Genomic DNA, 20,559 nt, shown 5'->3' on the forward strand with positions numbered 1-20,559 from the left:
TTTTTTTTTTTTTTTTTTTTTTTTTTTTTTTAATAGCAAAAGCTTCTTTACCATTTTGAGATGAATACTCTTTTTGTTTTTTGATTTTAAATTTGAATTTAGTTTGTATTAGTTCCTGGGATTTTAAATTTTTCATTTTTGGTTTTTGAGATTTACATTAACTCATTTAAAAATTACATTTTTGTGCCTAATTAGAAATTAAGGTTCAACTAAACCTTCTATTTGGAAACTAAATATTTCACTCTTAAACACAAATAACATACTAATAAGTTTTTAAAATTAAAAAAAATGGCAAGATTGAAATAAAATAGTTTGTAACCCAAATATGATTTATACACTGCCAGCTAAATCAATTCAGACACATCAGAATTTCTACTCCAAAAGTACAAAATTGATTTATATATTTAAGCATTAACTAAAATTAGTAATATAATCATAAAAGCAGTAAGCACTACTTTTTTTCAATTTTGATAAAAGACAAATTCCAAATGCATCAAAGGCAAGATACTAATTACTTTACCGATAGCGAGAGGAGAATAACGAGTAAGAACATAAAGGAGTAGATGTTCAAATGAAGGAGAACTAACCAAACAGTTTAGAGCCGAGGAAACGAAGCCGACTTGACTCAACTGGGTAATCTCAACCGAGGAATAGATGATAGAGAGAGTAGTTTCGGACACGCGGGCCAAGAAGCTCTAGACAATTCTCAGGTCGATCATGGTTCCAAGAAAGTCGTTTATGTATTCCTTGGTTCGGCTCACAAGTATCATGAACCGGGTTCACTTGGGAGTAATAAAGGTTCGTCTTAGCAAATGGAGAGACTGGGCCGGCCCAGGGCTGTGACGACGACGTATTGGTCCATTATTTTCCCCTTGGAGTCCGTATAACATAAAATTGCGTAATTACAAACTCTGCCCCATCTGCCCTTTCTGCCCGTCTCTGTGCAGGCCTCCATCTTTATCCTTCCTTCTCCATTGTTTCACTCTCACACTGCGTCGGTTCGTCTTCAATTTCCATAGATGCTTCTTCGTACTCCTTCTTCTCTATTTCCTCCTTCACTTTCCATTAACCATACCTCATCAAAACCCTAACTTCAGTTTCTTCCGATCTCTCTCTCTTTCTCCATGTCTGCTCTTGCCGGTACTTGCGATCCGCTGCTACATTCGCTGTTCACGAGGTTGCTTTTCGAATTCTAGAAGTTAGAGGTTCGTAATTTTTGTCGATTTCTAGTTTGAGGACTGATTATCATTAGGTATGAAGCGGGAGTTAGCTTTTGCTTTGGAGGTTCAGTCTCAGCTTGAGGAGACTCTTGGGCATACTCGTAGTGAGACTCTAGTTGAGGCGAGGTCGAGTAGTTATTTAGATGAAGCTGCTAGAAGTGGTGGCTGTAAGAGATTTAAAGGCTGTGTTGTGAATGGTTTGATTGTGTATACGAGGGTAAGGAGGTCTCAGATCAATGTGTACAGCGGGCTGGATAATCAAATTAGAAACAATTGTAATAGCGCGGTGAAGATTGAAATTCCTGGAAGCTTGGAAGTTGGGAAGGGCAGTAGGACTGAGGAGGTTCAAATTAAGACTATAGGCTTAGATAAATCAAATTGCAATCCTGTGAGTTCTGTTTGTGAGAAGGAGTCTCATGGGGCGGTGGAAAAATCTGCCGATAAGGAAGAAGGGGCCGAGGGGTGTCCTTTGGCTATGGCAGAGGCGAGAGAAGTTGAAGAGAATTTGCCCGGGTGGGGAGTTAAGCGGTTTACGCGCTCGTCATTAAAACCGAAGGTTGAGCCCGAGGAGGGCCCCTCAATTACAATAAGCTCTGTTAAAGACGAAGTTATTTCAGGCGTGGTCGGGGAAACAATTGAAACAGTCAACTCTCTGTCAACTCCGAAGAATAAGTTGGAATTAAAGATGTCGAAAAAGATTGCATTGAATAAGCGGCCAATGACTGTGAGGGAGCTCTTTGATACTGGTTTGCTCGAGGGTGTCCGTGTCATCTACATGGGTGTAAAGAAGGTTGGTTGGCTTTTTGCTCAATGAACCTCTCCAATTCTAAATTTTTACTTCACAGTATGTTTAATCATTTAGAATTTTGCATGTGATACATATTTGGGAACTGGGTTTATCTACGTGCTGCATTTTGATCTCAGGCACATGATTACGGTCTGCGCGGTACAATTAAAGATGGTGGGATTTTGTGCACATGCTCGTCCTGCAATGGATGCAGGGTATGTAATCTCTTTGGATTTAACATGGGAAATCTTCAAATGATTTTTGCTAGTGTTTTCTGAATTTTTCTTCTTCTTCTTCAATCTAGGTAATTCCTCCTTCGCAATTTGAGATTCACGCTTGTAAACAATATAAACGAGCAGCTCAGTACATATGTCTTGAGAACGGGAAGAGCCTTCTCGACCTGTTGAGAGCATGCAAGGGAAGTAGGCAGACACTTGAGGTCACTATTCAAAATCTGATTAGCTCTTCTCCAGAAGAAAAATATTTTACGTGTAGAGATTGTAAAGGTGAAATTCTGGTTTTCTAATGTTTGTCGCCACTAGCAGGCGTCATAATAAGGCACAACCAAAACCCAGTAGTTTATAAGAATTATAATCTGTTTGATAATTTCTGTGTTTTACGATGTCTAGGATGCTTTCCTTCATCCATTGGACAAGTGGGACCTTTATGCTCTTCATGCGAGGAATCAAAGCGATCTCAGTGTACGCCGTCATTGGCAACTCCCCCCACTTCCCCAATTAATAAGAAACTGAGGTACGGTATATACTTCTTTCAACTTCAGTTGTCTCCCTGTTCTCTGGAATAAGATTTTTCCTATTCTATGCTCGTGTAGTTATGATTGTATTATCATGGGTGCGGATTCATCATTTTATTTCGACCCTTTTCTATTGCCCGAGCCCAATTGCTTCGTTGCATGTTATGGGTTCTGGAAAATTAATTTAGAATTTTGTATTCTTCCCTGGCATGTCTTCTACTATGGCATCGTATCCAGTTATATCTTTATGTAATAACTCTCCATGACGGCTAATTGCATGAACTGTTACCCGAAGTATCTTCTTTGCAAGTTCAAGCCGTGGAGAACTCTAATCAGATAGTAAAATTTATAAGTAAAAAATGGGTGATGTAGCGCTTATAAATAAAGCTGGGATTATTAATGCATGTAAGACTGATGTAATTTCTTCAACAGTGTAACTTTTGGCGCCATTAACTAAAAAGTGTGAATTCTGTAAATTTATTACAATTTAAATCATGAATGCACAAAAAGGGCAGAATTTTTTTTTCTTCAGTATCTTTAAGATGTTATTTCTTTAAAACTAGTTTTGTTTTTCAGGTCAACAGAGCCTACCACATCAAAATCACCTGGAAGTGCTCCAGTACATATCCCTTCACGATATAAACGTAAATGGGAGATAAAAGCAAAGTTAGTATCATTTTGTCTCGTGCTATTTTACCATCACTACTGGCTAAACTTTTTTCTTTTTTATAATTCCACTTCCTTTCTGTTTCTCCCTGGCATGTTTGGTGGTTGAAGTAAAATTTAATGCCTTTCCATTAAGATAGCAGCATCCTATTTCTTTTTCTGAGGTGCTCAACTTTAATAGCTTTTCAAGCTCAATCACTGGTATAACTTTCAGGTCAAAATTGTCCGAATACATTTCCATCTCAAGGTCTTCCAAAAGCGCACCCTTGCGTGTCCCTTCAAAGTACAAGAGTGCATTGAAGATGAGAAAAAAGTTAGTGCAGTTTGTCTCCAGATTATTGTTTTTACCCACTTTGATATTTTACTTGATTTTTTAAAAAATATCTTTAACTTTTACTGTAGCTTGTACTTGTTTGTAAAATGGAAAATTAATGTTATTGAGGTTTCATATTTCTGTGTAGGAAGTAATAATACATAATCAAACTAGTTGCTTATTTTTATCTAGTATATTGGTTCAGTTTAATTCTTCTATTACTTCGTTGAATATTTTATGGTTCTTTTATATTTTAATTTTCTTGTAAGCTTAAAACAGCCGAATTTAGGTTTTCTTTAGAAGGTCTGAACGTGAATGAATTAAGTGTTTTTAGATAGCCTTCTCTCATTTTGGAAATTTCTCCTTGTTTCCCATGGGTTTGGCTTAATCCATTGTAACACACAAACCTACTGCATTAGTTTGATCTGAGGCATTGATTCCTTCTAGGGAGGTATGATGGCCATGTATAGCAATTGGAGTTGAATGAGTTGAGGTGGAGTGACCATCATAATTTTTCTTTTTTGTTAGATCTAACATTTCGAACCTTTTAGGTAGTTTCCATCATCTTCATCCCAATGGTATAAAACCGTTGGAGCAGCGTAAAATTTTTATGTAAAGGGGCCATAATTCTCTCAACACTCAGAGATGTATTCTTTTCTTAAGTTCTTTGTTTTTTTATTTTTATTTTTATTTTAAATCTCTACCTAGGTGGTCCTTATATAGGCCTTTTGGAACATCTTCTATGACTATATATGTTCCAAATGTTAAATAACAAATCTGACTTATACATGTACTATCGTGATGGTGATTCATGAATAATCTAATACATTTATAATGTAATGAATCTAACTCAAATATGTTTCCAATGAATTTTCTATTCAAAATCTGTCCATGTGCACCCATATAATTAATGATGAATTAAGTTTATTCATTCACTCCCTTCCTTCAACTTCATTCTCTTCCATCCTTCATGCCTAGTCGACTTCTTGTCTTCACCATACCCTATCCTTGACTTTTGTTGATAGACCTTTGCAACGAGCCTTGCTTGTACCGATCTATTCTACCTTGAGCATTCATCTTCTTCTTGTACACCCACTTTATTCCAATGGATTAACATCCTTTTGGCAATTCGACCAGCTCCCACATTTGGTTTCAATCGATGGCTGCTTGCCACTTCTCATCTCGTATAGCTTCTTTAAAAGTGATTATTTCAGCATCCACCAAAAGACAAATTAAATGTACCTCACTTCTCAAGTCGTACAAGTCTTGCATGGTGCGCATCCTTGCATGTCTAGGCTCACCCTTATTATCGACCATTGATGGAGTATTAGCTGGTGCAGATGATTCTTTTTCCTTGATTACCACCTCAGTGGATTTTTTCCAATCCCATGAACTAGACTCATTCACCTGCACATCTCGGTTGATCACCACTTCTTCTCTATTAGATCAAACAACTTATAGTCTTTGGTATTCTCATCATAGCTGATAAAGATGTACCTCTTACTTTTGTCATCTAACTTAGTTCTCCTTTGATCTAGTACATGCGTGTAGTTTACACTTCCGAACACCATTAAATGAGACACCATAGATTTTTGTCCACTCCATGCTTCTTGCGATGCCCGATCTCCTAATTTCACACGAGGACATCAATTTTGCACATAAACCACACACAATTATGCTTTTGCCCAAAACTCCTTCAACATTCCTTTGCTCTTCATCATTGACCGGACCATGTCAGGATTAGTCTGACATGGTTATTTTAATATAATAGATAATAGATAAGTTTAATTAAATTATCAGTTATAGTTACTTTTATTAATCTGTCAATAAACATTTTTGGATTTAATTGTTAGCTTCAACTTTTAAAGGCTACAGATAGCTACATTTAGGTCGTCTTAGGAAGTTTTGAACATAAATAAATGGAGGCTGTTTGTATTTGCATAGTATTCTCTCATGAGTCACGGTGGAGAATCTTGTTTGTCATGGTCTGGCTTAGTCTGTTTTAATCCACCAAAATCCGCAGAACCATTTTTCTGTCAAATATTATCTTTTTTATGTCTTCTTTATTTTAAATTTCAGGTCATTGAAACCAGCCTCAATGTCAAAATCCTCCCAAAGTGCTTCAAAGTGTAGTTCTTCATTAGCTAAAAATCAGTGGAAAATAACAACGAAGTTAGTTGTTTTTATCATTTTTTTAATTTTTAATTCCCAGTGACAAATCTTCATCTGTTTCCATATTATGGACATAGGCTTGATAAATATTTTATTCACTTTACCTTTGAATACTTTTTCTCTTAAGAGATCAGAGGTTGCATAAGTTGGTTTTTGAGGAAGACGGATTGCCTGATGGTACTGAAGTAGCATATTTTGCCAGGGGACAGGTAGTTAAGAGAGATCTGCATGCTTATCTGTGTAACTATTCAAGTATTACTAAAGTTTATTGATGTGTATAGTGATTTATACCTTCTATCTACGCACAGAAATTACTCCAGGGTTATAAGAAGGGGTCTGGAATTTTATGTTGCTGCTGCAATTGTGTGGTAAAACCTTTACTTTCTTGTGCTCCCAAATTCATGAGTAGTTTTCTGAAAATTTTGTTTATACGTTATGTTTGCAGGTTAGTCCTTCACAATTTGAAGTTCATGCGGGTTGGTCTTCTCGCAAGAAACCGTGAGCATATTTTCCTTTAGATTTATGGCTGCTCAAACTATTCATTACTAGGTTTTCCAATGACTGATGGGTTTTGTTTGGCAGCTATGCATACATTTACACATCGAATGGGGTTTCTCTGCATGAATTAGCAATCTCTCTCTCCAAAGGGCGCAAATATTCTGCCAAGGATAATGATGACTTATGCATAATATGTCTAGATGGTGGCAATCTTTTGCTTTGTGATGGCTGCCCAAGGGCATTTCACAAAGGTGAATCATAATAAAGAGTACTTTGATTAGACAATTTTAAGTGCAGTGTTTTTTCTGTTAACTCTTCTCCAGTATAAACGTTTTTTTTGGGTGTGTGTGTGTGTGTTAAATAGTGAACAGTTTATAAGCTTATGTGTTGTTAATTGGCCTCCTTGCCTCGTTCAATTCATTGAATAATGGTCAGTTTTCCAGAGTAAAGTTTTTGATTTGCAGTTCCATTCATTTGTGCAGAATGTGCATCATTATCAAGTATTCCCCGTGGTGATTGGTATTGTAAATTTTGCCAGAATATGTTCCAAAGTGAGAAGTTTTTTGAGCATAATGCCAATGCTGTTGCAGCCGGAAGGGTATATGGAGTTGACCCTATTGAGCAGATTACTAAAAGATGCATTCGAATGGTCAGGAACATAGAAATAGATCTTAGTGGATGTGTGTTATGCCGGTATTAATTGCATTTTTCCTTCTCTCAAATGTCCTTCCCTAAGATTTCTCATTTTTCTTCTCGTTATATTATCTTATAGGTTGATTTTTCTTTGAAGTTATTCTTTTTTTATCCTTGCATGCAGTGGGTCTGATTTCAGCAAATCAGGTTTTGGTCCCCGCACAATTATACTTTGCGATCAGGTATCTTGTCATATCATCTTAACTTCTAGTTGAACATTCAAGTGTTGTTGTATTGACTCCTTCCAGTTCCTTGTCCATGTTTTTTGCTATTATGCTTTTTCTTCAAATTCTTCGTTTGATATCTGGTCAGTGCGAGAAGGAATTTCACGTGGGCTGTTTAAAAGACCACAAAATGGCATTTCTTAAGGTATTAACTGAAATTACAATCTTGCTTTTTACTTGAAATCCTTTGTGTGACAACAATTTCTTTCCTTGTCTAATGTCCTAATTTCTTTCTGGGATAAGAAATTGTAATGACCGTTAATGAAACAGGAATTGCCAAAAGGAAAGTGGTTTTGTAGCACAGATTGTACGAGGATACATTCCGCTCTACAGAAGCTGCTAATTCGTGGGCCAGAGAAGCTTCCAGATTCACTTTTGGAGGCTGTCAGTAGAAAGCTTGGAAAAAATAGTTCGGACAATAAGGCTGATGTTGATGTCAGTTGGAGACTTATCAGCGGAAAAATTGCTTCACCTGAAACTCGGTTGCTATTGTCAGAGGCTATTGCCATCTTCCACGTAAGTTTTCCTATATTTTCTTTTTATTTTGAATGTTTAGTTAAGTTCATTCCTAGAGCAATAATCTGTGTTCAATTACGATACTATTTAAGATACCATTCTTGTTTCTCTCTCTGTCTCACATGATTTCATTAACGGAAATAAAAGTTATATATGACTACAGACAACTTAATTTAAGCACAATGATATGCCATGATCTTCAAATACAAAAGCAACACTGAAGAGCCTGAGAAGTATTGTCCAATCCATGTTAGACTATCCTTGTATTTTGTATAGCTTATATCTATCTATATCTATTTCTTTATACACACGCACGCATATATGTATATTATAAGAAGTCTCTAAATTACATGTTGCGTAGAATTTATTTACAGCATTTGAACTATGATCCATGGGTGCAGTCTGATTTAAATCATGTCATCATTACTTTACAGGATCGCTTTGATCCTATAGTTGATATAACAAGTGGACGCGATCTTATTCCAGCTATGGTTTATGGGTTAGTGACACGTTATTTCAATATATATGTACATTTATATATTTTTTACTGCCTGAATACTGGCTATATTCAGTTTTTATTGTAGTAATTTATACTAAGTTGTTATCTGTCACTCTATCTCACAGAAGGGATGTAGGTGGACAAGAGTTTGGTGGCATGTATTGTGCCATATTAATTGTCAAGTAAGAGTCTATCTTATCAATGCGACCTTTAACCTTGTTACAAAATATCATTACAAATTTCTCTCTTTATATTGCACAGCTCATTTGTTGTATCAGCTGCAATGCTACGTGTTTTTGGCCAAGATATTGCAGAGCTGCCGTTGGTTGCGACAAGTAATGGTAACCATGGCAAGGTCTGACTAACGAATCTTACTTCTTCCATAAAATAAAACAATTATATTTTTGTTTATTATCTTTTTTTTATTGGAATCGCCAAGTGAAAATACCTTTTCTTTTTTCTGCGTCCTTTGACTTTGTTTTACGCCTTGCACATTCCGAGTTTATGAGTCTATTTGGAATGCCTTTGACACCTTTGACTTTCTACGTGCAATGATGGCAGGGCTACTTCCAAACATTATTTTCATGTATCGAGAGGCTGCTAGCTTTCTTAAATGTCAAGTGCCTTGTTCTCCCGGCTGCTGAAGAGGCTGAATCCATTTGGACTGAAAAATTCGGTTTCGAGAGAATAAAACCAGATCAGGTATATACTAAAAACAATAATACAATAATAGCACACACTTATGACCTTACATTGTGCGATTTTCTACCACCTGATAAATTTTTTGAATCGACTCACTTCAGCTTAGCTGCTATAGAAGAACTTGCTGCCAGATGGTGACATTCAAAGGGACATCCATGCTTCAGAAAATGGTTCCCTCATGTCGGGTTGCAGGTGCTCCATTGTGACCACGGTGACATTCATACGGGCATCCATGCTTCAGAAAATACTTCCATCATGTCGGGTCATAAGGTACTCCATTGTGACCATGGCAGGTGTGAGGTTCCCTCTAATCTTTTCCCTGCCTCTCATCTTTGTTCCCCCCTGAACCTTCATTCAGTGGGTTTGTGTGTGTATAGCTTATAAGTTTTTCCCTCTTATTTAGGCTATTCTGTAGTTGAGCTCTAGTTACTAAATATCCATTTTATTTATATATAACATCTTCAAAGCCACCTTGCCCCTACCTTCCCCCTTGCCTTATAAACGATCTTTATAGGCGATGGCTTTAGTCAAAACCAACGGCCAGTCCCCTAGCCGGCGGGTAAAACACCCTTCCATTCATGCTTGGTAGTAACCCAATACGTACTTGTGAATATTCAAATGCCTTAACAAGGTAGTATGATGTTTCTATAGTTAATTTTGCTATGAAATGACTTAGATGGAAAAATTATATTCAAGTTAAATCCTTCTCAGTTTTCTGGTTAGCGGGGTAAATCTAGGGGGAACTTTCGTTCGAATCTCATGTAGAACTTGGCTCCATTTGATTAAGGGTGAACCGTGAATTGGGTTCGAGGGTAGATCGGCTTCGATGGCAACCAACTTAGTAAGGTCTTTGAGAACAAATTTTTAAATATAATTTTTTAGGTTTTGTGTCTACTTAGTCCTTTAACTCTTAAAAGTGTTTAGAGGGAGAGAATATAAATTAAACTTGAATTATAAAACTGTGTTCTAAGCAATATTAAGATTGTATGAGATGGTAAGAACATCCAGAATTCAAATGTGGATTTAGCATTTTGCTAATAAAGAAATTACTATTTGTGGGACTCACGAGCCTCTGCCTCATGCATAATATCTTCAATCAACAGCTTCAAATTGAGATGAGAAGAGCCTCCTTCTTCCATGGCCGCCTTCGCTCTTTCAGCTAAATCCCTCACTCTTCTTCTCATCTCCTTGTTTCCGTCTCCATCCATCACCTTCTCAATTGCCCCTCTAATGCCTTCCATTTTCACTTGAACCCCGATTTCCTCCTCACTTCCCCACATAACACTCTTCTCCATCCCCACGCTGACCCCAACCTTCAGCAGCTGAACGATCAACTTCTCGTTGAATATCTGGTCGGCAAACAACGGCCAGGCCACCATCGGCACTCCTGCCGTGATCCCTTCGATGGTCGAGTTCCAGCCACAGTGTGTGACAAAGGCTCCGGCTGCCGGATGTGATAATATCAGCAGTTGCGGAGCCCAGCCACGGACCACCAGCCCTCTTTCTTTGGTCCTCTCTTCAAAGCCGGACTCTGACAGCCACTTTTCTAGTTCGTTGTTCGTGGCTTCGGTTTGTCTTATGACCCAAATGAATGGCCTGTTCAATGCCTCTAGAGCCAGCCCCAACTCTATGATTTGTGCTGCTATTAGGTTGCATAAGCTGCCGAGTGCAGCGTAGACGACTGAACCAGGCTGTTGTCTGTCAAGCCATTTAAGACATTCGTGTTCGTCAAGGGCGGCCTTGTTACCTCTTATAGCTTTGTCGGTTGTGTCTTTGTTGCATAATGAAACGGGCCCAACACACCAAACTTTCTCTGATCCTATATTGTTAACGAACACAATTATTCAAAAGAAAAAAAAGAAGAAGGTGTGCATATACAAAATCCATGAATTAAAAGATTTTGGGCGAATGTAATTGAGTACCTATTGCCTTCTTGAGCTCCTCAAGGTATTTTGGCTCCAACCCATCGAAAGAGTTGACAATGACACCATAGGAAGCTTGGTCAGCTTTGCCCATTTCATTGGCCCACTCCATAAACCCAGCATCCAAAGTGCAGATAAATTGCGGCTTAGTCAACTCGACTTTATCAGGCAAATTGGGAATAACAATTCGCTCGGAGTCAGAAGCAGACATGATTTTGTCAATAACACCTGTGGCTCGTAGATTCGCCATACCCAACAGATACAACGAAGACAAGCTGTAGAAAACAAGCCTAGGAACATTAAACTTGTGGGCAACCTTAATTGTCCAAGGCAACGCCATGTCCGACACGACACAGCTCGGTCTGGGAGACAACTGCTGGAACAAATCCTCTGTGGCCCGACAGAAAAGAGCCGTTGCCGATAAGAATTTGGGGAGTAAGCTGAGTGAAGGCAAGGAGTCGAAATTCTCGCAGCCTTGGGGAAAACCGGATTGTTGGTGAGATGGGAATTGGAGGTGAAGGATTTGGATTTGGGATTGGTTTGGGTGGGAGAGAAGGGAGTTGATCCGCGATGCGTTTTGAGGGGTGGTGATGAGGCTCACTCTGGCTCCATTTTCAGCTAGAAGCTTGGCCAGATCGGCCATGGGGATTAGATGACCTTGAGCCATGAGTGGGATGAGAAGGAAATGAGGTGGTTGCTTGGATTTGGAAGCCATGAAAGCCTGTGAGCTCAAGATTGCAGCTTTCTTTTTTTCTTTCTTTCTTTCTGTGTTTTATCTCTTTACTGCATGCGTTGTGTTTGGATAGAGACCACATGTTTTGACTTCAGAGAAAGAACAGACAAAAACATTTAAACCGCATTTTTTTCATTTCTTGCTTTTGGTGATTGTGTTTTTGTATTATTGTGGTGGGAGGTGTGTTGCATGAGCTAAACACCTCATTTTATAGCTTCAATATAATAGATAAATAAAGGAAGAAAAACAGAGTACAGTGGCGATGGCCGCCTATCAGGAAAGAGGAACAGAGGCCAGATTCCAGGGGATTTATGGGCGCAAATTGTTGTGCAATCCCACCGACCTTCCATACTCTAATACCTCTTCTTTCAATACTCTAATACCCCTAATTCCATTGGTTACATTCGAATGTCACACCAAAATGTTCTGATGCCTAATTGTTGTAGTGGAAGCCATGGCAAAATGTTATGTGGTTTGAAGATGAGTCAACTTACAACATACCGAAGGAAGCTCGAACAGCGAACAAAACTCAGAGAGACCGTGGACCCTACTCGTGGAAAGGCGTCGCCATTGGAGGAAGCAAACAATCGATTCGCACTCAGAGAAACACGCAACCAACCAGCAACGCTACGCACAGTTTGCGCCGGCGAAGTTTCGACACTTTGTGAACGGAGGAGGCGCGATGGTGGTCGGAACTGGAGAAGAGAAGAAAAAAAAAACAGAGGAACGGTGGGTTCTCTGCAAATGCACAAAGACAGAGAACGGGAAGGAAAGGAAGAACCGAAGAAGAGAGGAGAATGACGGCGTCCTCTGCACCGCGCGACGAAAAGATGGAAACACCCGACCCGACCCGCATAGTCAAACCGCCTGCCCAAATTCGACCCGGTTCATTAGAGGTAACCTGAACCGGTCGGCTGCCCAACTCGACCGTCTCGAACCGAAATTCCTTATTTTGCCCAATTTATATCATTTTAATAAGAATTTCGCCCTTATTTTAATAATTTTATTTTTTCCCCATTAAAAAATATGACAACAGAATTAATTAATTAATTAATTTCGTATATAATTAAACTTAGAAACTTGCTTATTTTCTAGTTAGTGTGATATTATGTTTAAAGCTTTCACTTATATGGTGTGAACTCTAATTAGTCTTAATTATACGAGAATTCTAGCATGTTTCGTATATTTATAAATCTATTGATTGAGCATGTTGGACACTTATTTATATATATATATATATATATATATATATGTTATGCATTATAGGGATTAATTACTCTTATATGTTCGAATGTTATATTATATATATGTTCACCTTAGATGAGAATATGCATGAACATGAGTAGTTACTAGTTATTGCATATTTCCTTAGTCTTAGAATTCACATTAGGTCCTATAGGTATTTTCATGTGACAAGGCAATCAAGTAGGCACGGATGGGGCACAATTCTAATCGTAAACTCTTAGTAGGTTTAAGATATACTTGATACATATTGGTTAGTTGTCACCCACAGGGGATGCCAAGAGTCGTAGAGGGTATGCTACTAGGTTGCACCTGATAGACAACTCATATGAGATGCAGGTGGTCAAAGTACTCATCTGCGTATGGTGCATAGGTTACTTCAAATACACGAGACTTACCTGTGGACCTATTATAGGACAAGTTGACTCACGTGCCAATAACATCGGATTAAGGATAGATTTTGAAAAATGTAAACAAAAAGCTAAGTACAACCTCCATACATTATGGCTCAAGGGATTTGGTTATCTACCTTAAAATAGGAGTGTATAAAGTTTAGGGATGCATAAGTTGAATAAGGCTAGCGTAAACAATAAGTCATGGCATTGACTAACGCCAAAGTTAGGATAGGAGCATATAGCTCAAGAAATCATGGTAAGGATTAAGTATGACAAGAGCTTACAAGTAGTTTGATTATTGGGTATTTTCGAGGGCCTTGAGCCTTTATCTGCGTAATATCTTCAATCAACAGCTTCAAATTGAGATTAGAAGAGCCTCCTTCTTCCATGGCCGCCTTCGCTCTTTCAGCTAAATCCCTCAATCTTCTTCTCATCTCCTTATTTCCATCTCCATCCATCACCTTCTCAATTGCATCTCTAATGCTTTCCATCTTCACTTGAACCCCGACCTCCTCCTCACCTCCCCACACAACACTCCTCTCCACCCCCACGCTGACCCCAACCTTCAGCAGCTGAACGATCAACCTTTGGTTGAATATCTGGTCGGCGAACAGCGGCCACGCCACCATTGGCACTCCCGTCGTGATCCCTTCGATGGTCGAGTTCCAGCCGCAGTGTGTGACAAAGGCTCCGGCTGCTGGATGTGATAATATCAGCACTTGCGGAGCCCAGCCACGGACCACCAGCCCTCTTACTTTGGTTCTCTCTTCAAACCCGGATTCTGACAGCCACTTTTCTAGTTGGTTTTTGGTGGCTTCGGTTTGTCTTATTACCCAAATGAATGGCCTGTTCAATGCCTCTAGAGCCAGCCCAAGTTCTATGATTTGCGCTGCTACTACGTTGCATAAACTGCCGAGTGCAGCGTAGACGACTGAGCCGGGCTGTTGTCTGTCGAGCCATTTGAGACATTCATGTTCGTCGATGGCGGCCTTGCCTCCTCGTACAACCTTGTCGGCTGTGTCTCTGTTGCATAATGAAACGGGCCCAACACACCAAAGTTTTTCTGATCCTATGTTGTTAATGAGCGTAGATAAATAAATCAATAACTCAGTCAAGATCAGAAATTCATGTTTTCTTACTCTAAATGTTGCTGAGCTGAACCAAAAAGAAAGGAAAAAAAAAAGGTCTTATAGTCTAATATGACATTAGTGTTAGAGGATGGTTGGGAGAGAATCCGACCTTGGTAATGAAGGTGAAGATCATGAGTTTATGTTACAAGGCTTTTTGGAGAAACCAAAAGCAAAGTAATGAAACCTTATGCTCAAAGTAGACAATATCATACCATTGTGAAGGGTCCGTGATTCCTAATATGGGTATTAGAGTCATGCCCACAACTTAGTCATGTCAATATAATCACCAAATGTCGAACAAAAGAAGTTGTGAGTCTTGAAGGTGTAGTCAAAAAGTGTCTCAAGTGTCGATGGCTGAAAGCTAGCCTCGAAGGTGTAGTCAAAAGTGACTAAATGTCAAACGAAATATGTACTTTGTTTGAGGGCTCGAGAAAAAGGAGTCGAGCCACAATGAAGGGACATAGCACAATAGGTCTCAGGGGAAATTCTATGGTGTACTTTGTTCGAGCGGAAAGGATTATTGAGGATGGTGTGGAATTGGGAGATCATGAGTTTATAAGTAATGAATACTATCTCGATTGGTATGAACCCTTTTGAAGAAACCAAAGGCAAAGTCACAAGAGATTAGGTTCAAAATTGACAATATATCATATTATTGTGAAGGGTCCGTAATTCCTAACACTATTTATTGTCATGGAATGCTTTAAGACGAGGGTGAAGAAGGGAGGCTTTAATTGAGTACCTGTGGCCTTCTTTAACTCCTCGAGGTAATTTGGTTCCAGAGCATCAAAAGAGTTGAGAATGATACCATGGGAAGCCTGGTCAGCTTTATTCATTTCATTGGTCAACTCCATGAACTCAGCATCCAAAGTGAAGATAAGTTGCGGCTTAGTGACCTCCACTTTATCAGGCAAATTGGGCATAACAATCACCTCGGACTCAGAAGCAGACATGATTTTGTCGATCACACCTGCGGCTCGTAGATTCGCCATACTCAACAGATACAACGAAGAAAAGCTGTAGAAAACAAGCCTAGGAACATTAAACTTGTGGGCAACCTTAATTGTCCAAGGCAACGTCGTGTCCGACACGATACAGCTCGGTCTGGGAGACAGCTGCTGGAACAAATCCTCTGTGGCCCGACAGAGAAGAGATGTTGCCGACAAGAATTTGGGGAGTAAACTAAGTGAAGGCAAGGAGTCACAATTCTCGCAGCCTTGTGGAACGCCGGATTGTTGGTGAGGTGGGAATTGGAGGTGAAGGACTTGGATTTGTGATCGGTTTGGGTGGGAGAGTAGGGAGTTGACTCGCGATGTGTTTTGGGGGGTGGTGATGAGGGTGACCCTGGCTCCATTTTCAGCTAGAAGCTTGGCCAAATCGGCCATGGGGATTAGATGGCCTTGAGCCATGAGTGGGATGAGAAGGAAGTGCGGTGGTTGCTTGGATTTGGAAGCCATGAAAGCCTGTGAGCTCAAGATTGCAGCTTCCTTTGTTTGTTTCTATCTTATATCTGTTTGCTGCTGCTAGAGACCACATGATGTTTTGACTAAACAGGAAGAACAAATGAGAGAAACATTTAGACAGTTTTGTTGACAATTGTGTTATTGTATTGTTTGTAGTGGGTGGTGGAACACTGAAACACGTCATTTTATCGCTTCATATAGAATATATGTCTTAAACCGTAAGAATTGTTGAGGCTCACAGACTTCGGCCCACATACTCTTCAAAAAGGATAATCTGATCCTCCCTGCCCCATCAAGTCAAGCTCGAACCAGAGAATTGGAAGAATACGGTGTTAGGGAAGGAAGCTGGAACAGAGAACAAAACCCAGAGACAGACCGAGAACCCTTCTCGTCGAAAGGCGTCGCCATTGGAGGAAGCTAACAATCTATTCTCACTCAGAGAAACACGCAACTAACCAGCACCGCTGCGCACGGTTTGCGCCAGCGAAGTTCCGACACTTTGTGAACGGAGGAGGCGCGATGGTGGTCTGCACTGGAGAAGAGAAGAAAAACAGAGGAACAAGGTTGATGAAAGTCCACATCTGCTATTTATAATAAAAAAAATATCTATCTCTATTAATATTAGGCCTTTGAGGAGGATGAAAACAAAGACACGAGAGTTTATGCTAAAAGTGGACAATATCATACCATTATGGAGAGTCGTGTTCAACTAACACTCTGCAAATGCACAAAGACAGAGAATGGGAAGGAAAGGAAGAACCGGAGAAGAGAGGAGAATGACGGCATTCTCTGCACCGCACGACAAAAAGAAGGAGACGACACGACACGACCTGCCTAATGAAACCGCATGCCCAATTTGACCTAGTTTATTAGAGTTTAACCGAACTGCTTGGCTGCCCGACCGACTCGAATCGAAAATCCTTATTTTTGACAATGGACAAAATTTATTAGGGAACATGACGACAAGCCTAGTTAATCAAGTCGGATATTTATTAGAAAATATGGCGATAAACCTAATTAATTAAGTTGCATATAGTTAAATTTAGAAATTGGTTCGTTTTCTAGTTTAGCGTAATATTATATTTAAAGTTTCTACTTATATGTTGTGATGTCTGATTAGACTTAATTATACGAGGACTCCAGCATGTCTCGTATATTTGTAAACCTATTGATTGAGCATGTTGGACACTATTATATGTATGTGTTATGCATAACAATATGTCGTGGGGATTAATTATTTGCAATGTGCCCTAGAGAGTCTAGATGAGAATATACATGAACATCAGTAGTTATTGCGCATTTTCTTAGTATAAGAGTTCACATTAGATTCAATAGGTATTTTCATGTGGCCAGGCAATCAACTAGGGTCAGTTGGGGCGCAACCTCTAATCTTGAATTCTCCTAGTAGGGTTAGGATCTATTTTCACAAGGGGATGCCAAGAGTCGTAGAGGGCATGCTACTGAGGTGCACCTAGTACATAGTTCATATAGGATGCAAACAGTCAAATTACTAACCTACCTATAATGCATAGGTTACCTCAAACACACAAGACCTACCCCTGCAAGCCCGTCATAGGACAAGTGGACTCAAGTGCGAGTAGAACTAGGTTAAGGATAGACTTTGAGAAATGTAAACAAAATGTTAAGTACAACCTAATCCTACATTATGGCTCGAGGGGTTTAGCTATACACCCTATATTAGGAGTGTAGTAACTTACTTGTAGGCTCTCGTCGAACTTGATCCTTACAATGATTTCTTGAGCTATGTGCTTCTATATTGTCTCTACCGTTAACCAATGTCATATCTTATAGTCTATAATAGGAGTGAGGGAGAGCCATGCAATTGTAGAAGTGCTCTTTGATCTTCCATTAGATTTGTAACATTGTTTGCTTCTCCCTTTTTTCAAAAAGTAAAGAATATAAACTAAACTTGAATTACAAATTTGTGTGTTCTAAGCCCTTGTATAATTCAAATGTGACTACTTTTAGGCCTCCCGAGCCTCTGCCTGCGTAATATCTTCCATCAACCGCTTCAAATTGAGGTGAGAAGAGCCTCCTCCTTCCATGGCGGCCTTTGCTCTTTCAGCCAAATCCCTCACTCTTCTTCTCATCTCCTTGTTTCCATCTCCATCCATCACCTTCTCAATTGCATCTCTAATGCCTTCCATCTTCACTTGAACCCCAATTTCCTCCTCACCTCCCCACACAACACTCTTCTCCACCCCCACGCTGACCCCAACCTTCAGCAGCTGAACGATCAATCTTTCATTGAATATCTGGTCCCCGAACAGAGGCCACGCCACCATCGGCACTCCCGCCGTGATCCCTTCGATGGTCGAGTTCCAGCCGCAGTGTGTGACAAAGGCTCCGGCTGCTGGATGTGATAATATCAGCAGTTGCGGAGCCCAGCCACGGACCACCAGCCCTCTTTCTTTGGTCCTCTCTTCGAAGCCGGATTCTGACAGCCACTTTTCTAGTTGGTTTTTGGTGGCTTCGGTTTGTCTTATGACCCAAATGAATGGCCTGTTCGATGCCTCTAGAGCCAGCCCCAGCTCTATGATTTGCGCTGTTACTATGTTGCATAAGCTGCCGAGTGCAGCGTAGATGACTGAGCCAGGCTGCTGTCTGTCGAGCCATTTGAGACATTCGTGTTCGTCAATGGCGGCCTTGTTGCCTCGTACAGCCTTGTCGGTTGTGTCTCTGTTGCATAGTGAAACGGGCCCAACACACCAAACTTTGTCTGATCCTATGTTGTTAATGAACGTAGATAAACAATTCAGTTAAGTTTTCCCTGACAAGACAATAATTATACAGTATTTGTTGGGGGATAGTTTCAGATTGACTCATGAAGGGGAATATTAATGTAATTAATTGTCCTCTTTCGACTTTTCGGGCTTCCTCTCAAGGCTTTAAAAAGCTTCGCCTAAGGAAAGGTTTCCACATTCTTATAAGGGTGATTTGTTTTCCTCTCTAACCAACGTGGGACATCACAATTAATTCAGTAAGAAATACTATTTTCATTGGTACGAGGTCTTTTAGGGTATTAGACAATATCATACCATTATGGAAAGACATTAATTTCTAACATGGGTATTAGAGTCATGCACTTAACTTAGCATGTCAATATAATCCTCAGGTATGTCAATATAATCCTCAAATATCAAACAAATTCTGTACTTTATTTGAAGGCTCCAGAAAAAGGATGGTAGCCTCGATTATTTGAGGGCTTCATAGGTTTCATGGGAGACTAACTTTGAAGGTGTAGTCAAAAGTGACTCAAGTGTTGAACAAAGAGTGTACTTTTTTCATGGGCTCCCGGCATGACTCCATAGATCTCAAAGAAGACTCTATGGTGTACTTTATTGAAGGAGAGGACGACGGAGGATTATTGAGAGAAAGTCCCACATTGACTAATTAAAGGGAATATCATGAGTTCTTAAGTTAGGAATACTCTCGGTTAGGAGTCTTTTTAGGAAAACCAAAAGCAAAGCCACTAGAAATCATACTCAAAATGGACAATATCATATCACGTGGAGGTGGAGGAGGATCGGTGATACAATGCTCTATTTATTGTGATGCAAAGCTACGAGGGTGAAGAAGGGAGGGTGCAATTGGGTACCTGTTGCCTTCTTGAACTCCTCAAGGTAATTTGGTTCCAGAGCATCAAAAGAGTTGAGAATGATACCATAGGAAGCCTGGTCAGCTTTATTCATTTCATTGGCCAACTCCATGAACTCAGCATCCAAAGTGAAGATAAGTTGCGGCTTAGTGACCTCCACTTTATCAGGCAAATTGGGCATAACAATCACCTCGGACTCAGAAGCAGACATGATTTTGTCGATCACACCTGCGGCTCGTAGATTCGCCATACTCAACAGATGCAACGAAGAAAAGCTGTAGAAAACAAGCCTAGGAACATTAAACTTGTGGGCAACCTTAATTGTCCAAGGCAACGCCGTGTCCGACACGACACAGCTCGGTCTGGGAGACAGCTGCTGGAACAAATCCTCTGTGGCCCGACAGAGAAGAGATGTTGCCGACAAGAATTTGGGGAGTAAGCTAAGTGAAGGCAAGGAGTCACAATTCTCGCAGCCTTGTGGAACGCCGGATTGTTGGTGAGGTGGGAATTGGAGGTGAAGGACTTGGATTTGTGATTGGTTTGGGTGGGAGAGTAGGGAGTTGACTCGCGATGTGTTTTGGGGGGTGGTGATGAGAGTGACCCTGGCTCCATTTTCAGCTAGAAGCTTGGCCAAATCGGCCATGGGGATTAGGTGGCCTTGAGCCATGAGTGGGATGAGAAGGAAGTGAGGCGGTTGCTTGGATTTGGAAGCCATGATAGCCTGTGAGCTCTTGGTACACAGACTTATATCTCTTTGCTGCATATGTGTGGCTACAAATCACATGTTTTGATCATACAGGAAGAACAAACAAGAGAAACAGCTAGAAAGTTTTTTTTTTTTAAAAAAAAAATCTTCTTTTTGGTATTTGTGTTCTTATATTTTATAGTGGGAGATTTGTAGCATGAGAGGGAAGACTAACCACGTCTTTCGGTTGCTTCAATTATATACATATATATTTATATATATATATGTATATGTAGATACACCATCAGCCTATCTAATCTGGTTCA

General features: G+C 39.9%; 4 protein-coding genes across 5 annotated transcripts; 1 reads left to right on the plus strand and 3 right to left on the minus strand.

Moving 5' to 3' along the window:
• The first annotated feature begins 907 nt into the window (after nt 1-907).
• Nucleotides 908-9,699, plus strand: LOC111498567. 2 transcript variants are annotated; one of them, XM_023149856.1, is made up of 20 exons: nt 908-2,010; nt 2,145-2,222; nt 2,312-2,513; nt 2,637-2,760; nt 3,338-3,427; nt 3,642-3,740; nt 5,820-5,912; nt 6,040-6,121; nt 6,221-6,280; nt 6,358-6,410; nt 6,495-6,661; nt 6,893-7,103; nt 7,228-7,285; nt 7,416-7,472; nt 7,598-7,843; nt 8,278-8,342; nt 8,468-8,524; nt 8,604-8,697; nt 8,904-9,044; nt 9,146-9,699. In XM_023149856.1, the coding sequence occupies exons 1-20, from the start codon at nt 1,255-1,257 to the stop codon at nt 9,248-9,250; spliced, it is 2,838 nt and encodes a 945-aa protein (XP_023005624.1). In that variant the 5' UTR covers nt 908-1,254; the 3' UTR covers nt 9,251-9,699. The 2 variants fall into 2 exon arrangements, with proteins under 2 accessions (XP_023005624.1, XP_023005625.1); XM_023149857.1 differs by lacking the exon at nt 3,642-3,740.
• A 279-nt stretch (nt 9,700-9,978) lies between these two features.
• Nucleotides 9,979-12,048, minus strand: LOC111498570 (UDP-glycosyltransferase 73C4-like). Its single transcript, XM_023149861.1, has 2 exons — nt 10,967-12,048; nt 9,979-10,863 (listed from the first exon to the last, which is right to left on the minus strand). The coding sequence occupies exons 1-2, from the start codon at nt 11,679-11,681 to the stop codon at nt 10,094-10,096; spliced, it is 1,485 nt and encodes a 494-aa protein (XP_023005629.1). The 5' UTR covers nt 11,682-12,048; the 3' UTR covers nt 9,979-10,093.
• Nucleotides 12,049-13,319: 1,271 nt separating this feature from the next.
• Nucleotides 13,320-16,176, minus strand: LOC111498569 (UDP-glycosyltransferase 73C3-like). Its single transcript, XM_023149860.1, has 2 exons — nt 15,209-16,176; nt 13,320-14,405 (listed from the first exon to the last, which is right to left on the minus strand). The coding sequence occupies exons 1-2, from the start codon at nt 15,921-15,923 to the stop codon at nt 13,600-13,602; spliced, it is 1,521 nt and encodes a 506-aa protein (XP_023005628.1). The 5' UTR covers nt 15,924-16,176; the 3' UTR covers nt 13,320-13,599.
• A 1,490-nt stretch (nt 16,177-17,666) lies between these two features.
• Nucleotides 17,667-20,472, minus strand: LOC111498568 (UDP-glycosyltransferase 73C3-like). Its single transcript, XM_023149858.1, has 2 exons — nt 19,549-20,472; nt 17,667-18,675 (listed from the first exon to the last, which is right to left on the minus strand). The coding sequence occupies exons 1-2, from the start codon at nt 20,309-20,311 to the stop codon at nt 17,915-17,917; spliced, it is 1,524 nt and encodes a 507-aa protein (XP_023005626.1). The 5' UTR covers nt 20,312-20,472; the 3' UTR covers nt 17,667-17,914.
• Between the last annotated feature and the right edge of the window lie 87 nt (nt 20,473-20,559).

This window comes from Cucurbita maxima, unplaced genomic scaffold, assembly GCF_002738345.1.
Source record: "Cucurbita maxima cultivar Rimu unplaced genomic scaffold, Cmax_1.0 Cma_Scf00025, whole genome shotgun sequence".
NCBI lineage: Eukaryota > Viridiplantae > Streptophyta > Magnoliopsida > Cucurbitales > Cucurbitaceae > Cucurbita > Cucurbita maxima.

Coding starts and splice junctions, on each gene's coding strand:
- LOC111498567 (XM_023149856.1), top strand. CDS start 1,255: ATGAAGCGGGAGTTAGCTTTTGCTTTGGAGGTTCAGTCTCAGCTTGAG. Junction 2,761..3,337: donor CCAATTAATAAGAAACTGAG/GTACGGTATATA, acceptor TTTGTTTTTCAG/GTCAACAGAGCCTACCACAT. Junction 7,104..7,227: donor AGTGGATGTGTGTTATGCCG/GTATTAATTGCA, acceptor CCTTGCATGCAG/TGGGTCTGATTTCAGCAAAT.
- LOC111498570 (XM_023149861.1), bottom strand. CDS start 11,681: ATGGCTTCCAAATCCAAGCAACCACCTCATTTCCTTCTCATCCCACTC. Junction 10,864..10,966: donor GGAGCTCAAGAAGGCAATAG/GTACTCAATTAC, acceptor TTAACAATATAG/GATCAGAGAAAGTTTGGTGT.
- LOC111498569 (XM_023149860.1), bottom strand. CDS start 15,923: ATGGCTTCCAAATCCAAGCAACCACCGCACTTCCTTCTCATCCCACTC. Junction 14,406..15,208: donor GGAGTTAAAGAAGGCCACAG/GTACTCAATTAA, acceptor TTAACAACATAG/GATCAGAAAAACTTTGGTGT.
- LOC111498568 (XM_023149858.1), bottom strand. CDS start 20,311: ATGCAGCAAAGAGATATAAGTCTGTGTACCAAGAGCTCACAGGCTATC. Junction 18,676..19,548: donor GGAGTTCAAGAAGGCAACAG/GTACCCAATTGC, acceptor TTAACAACATAG/GATCAGACAAAGTTTGGTGT.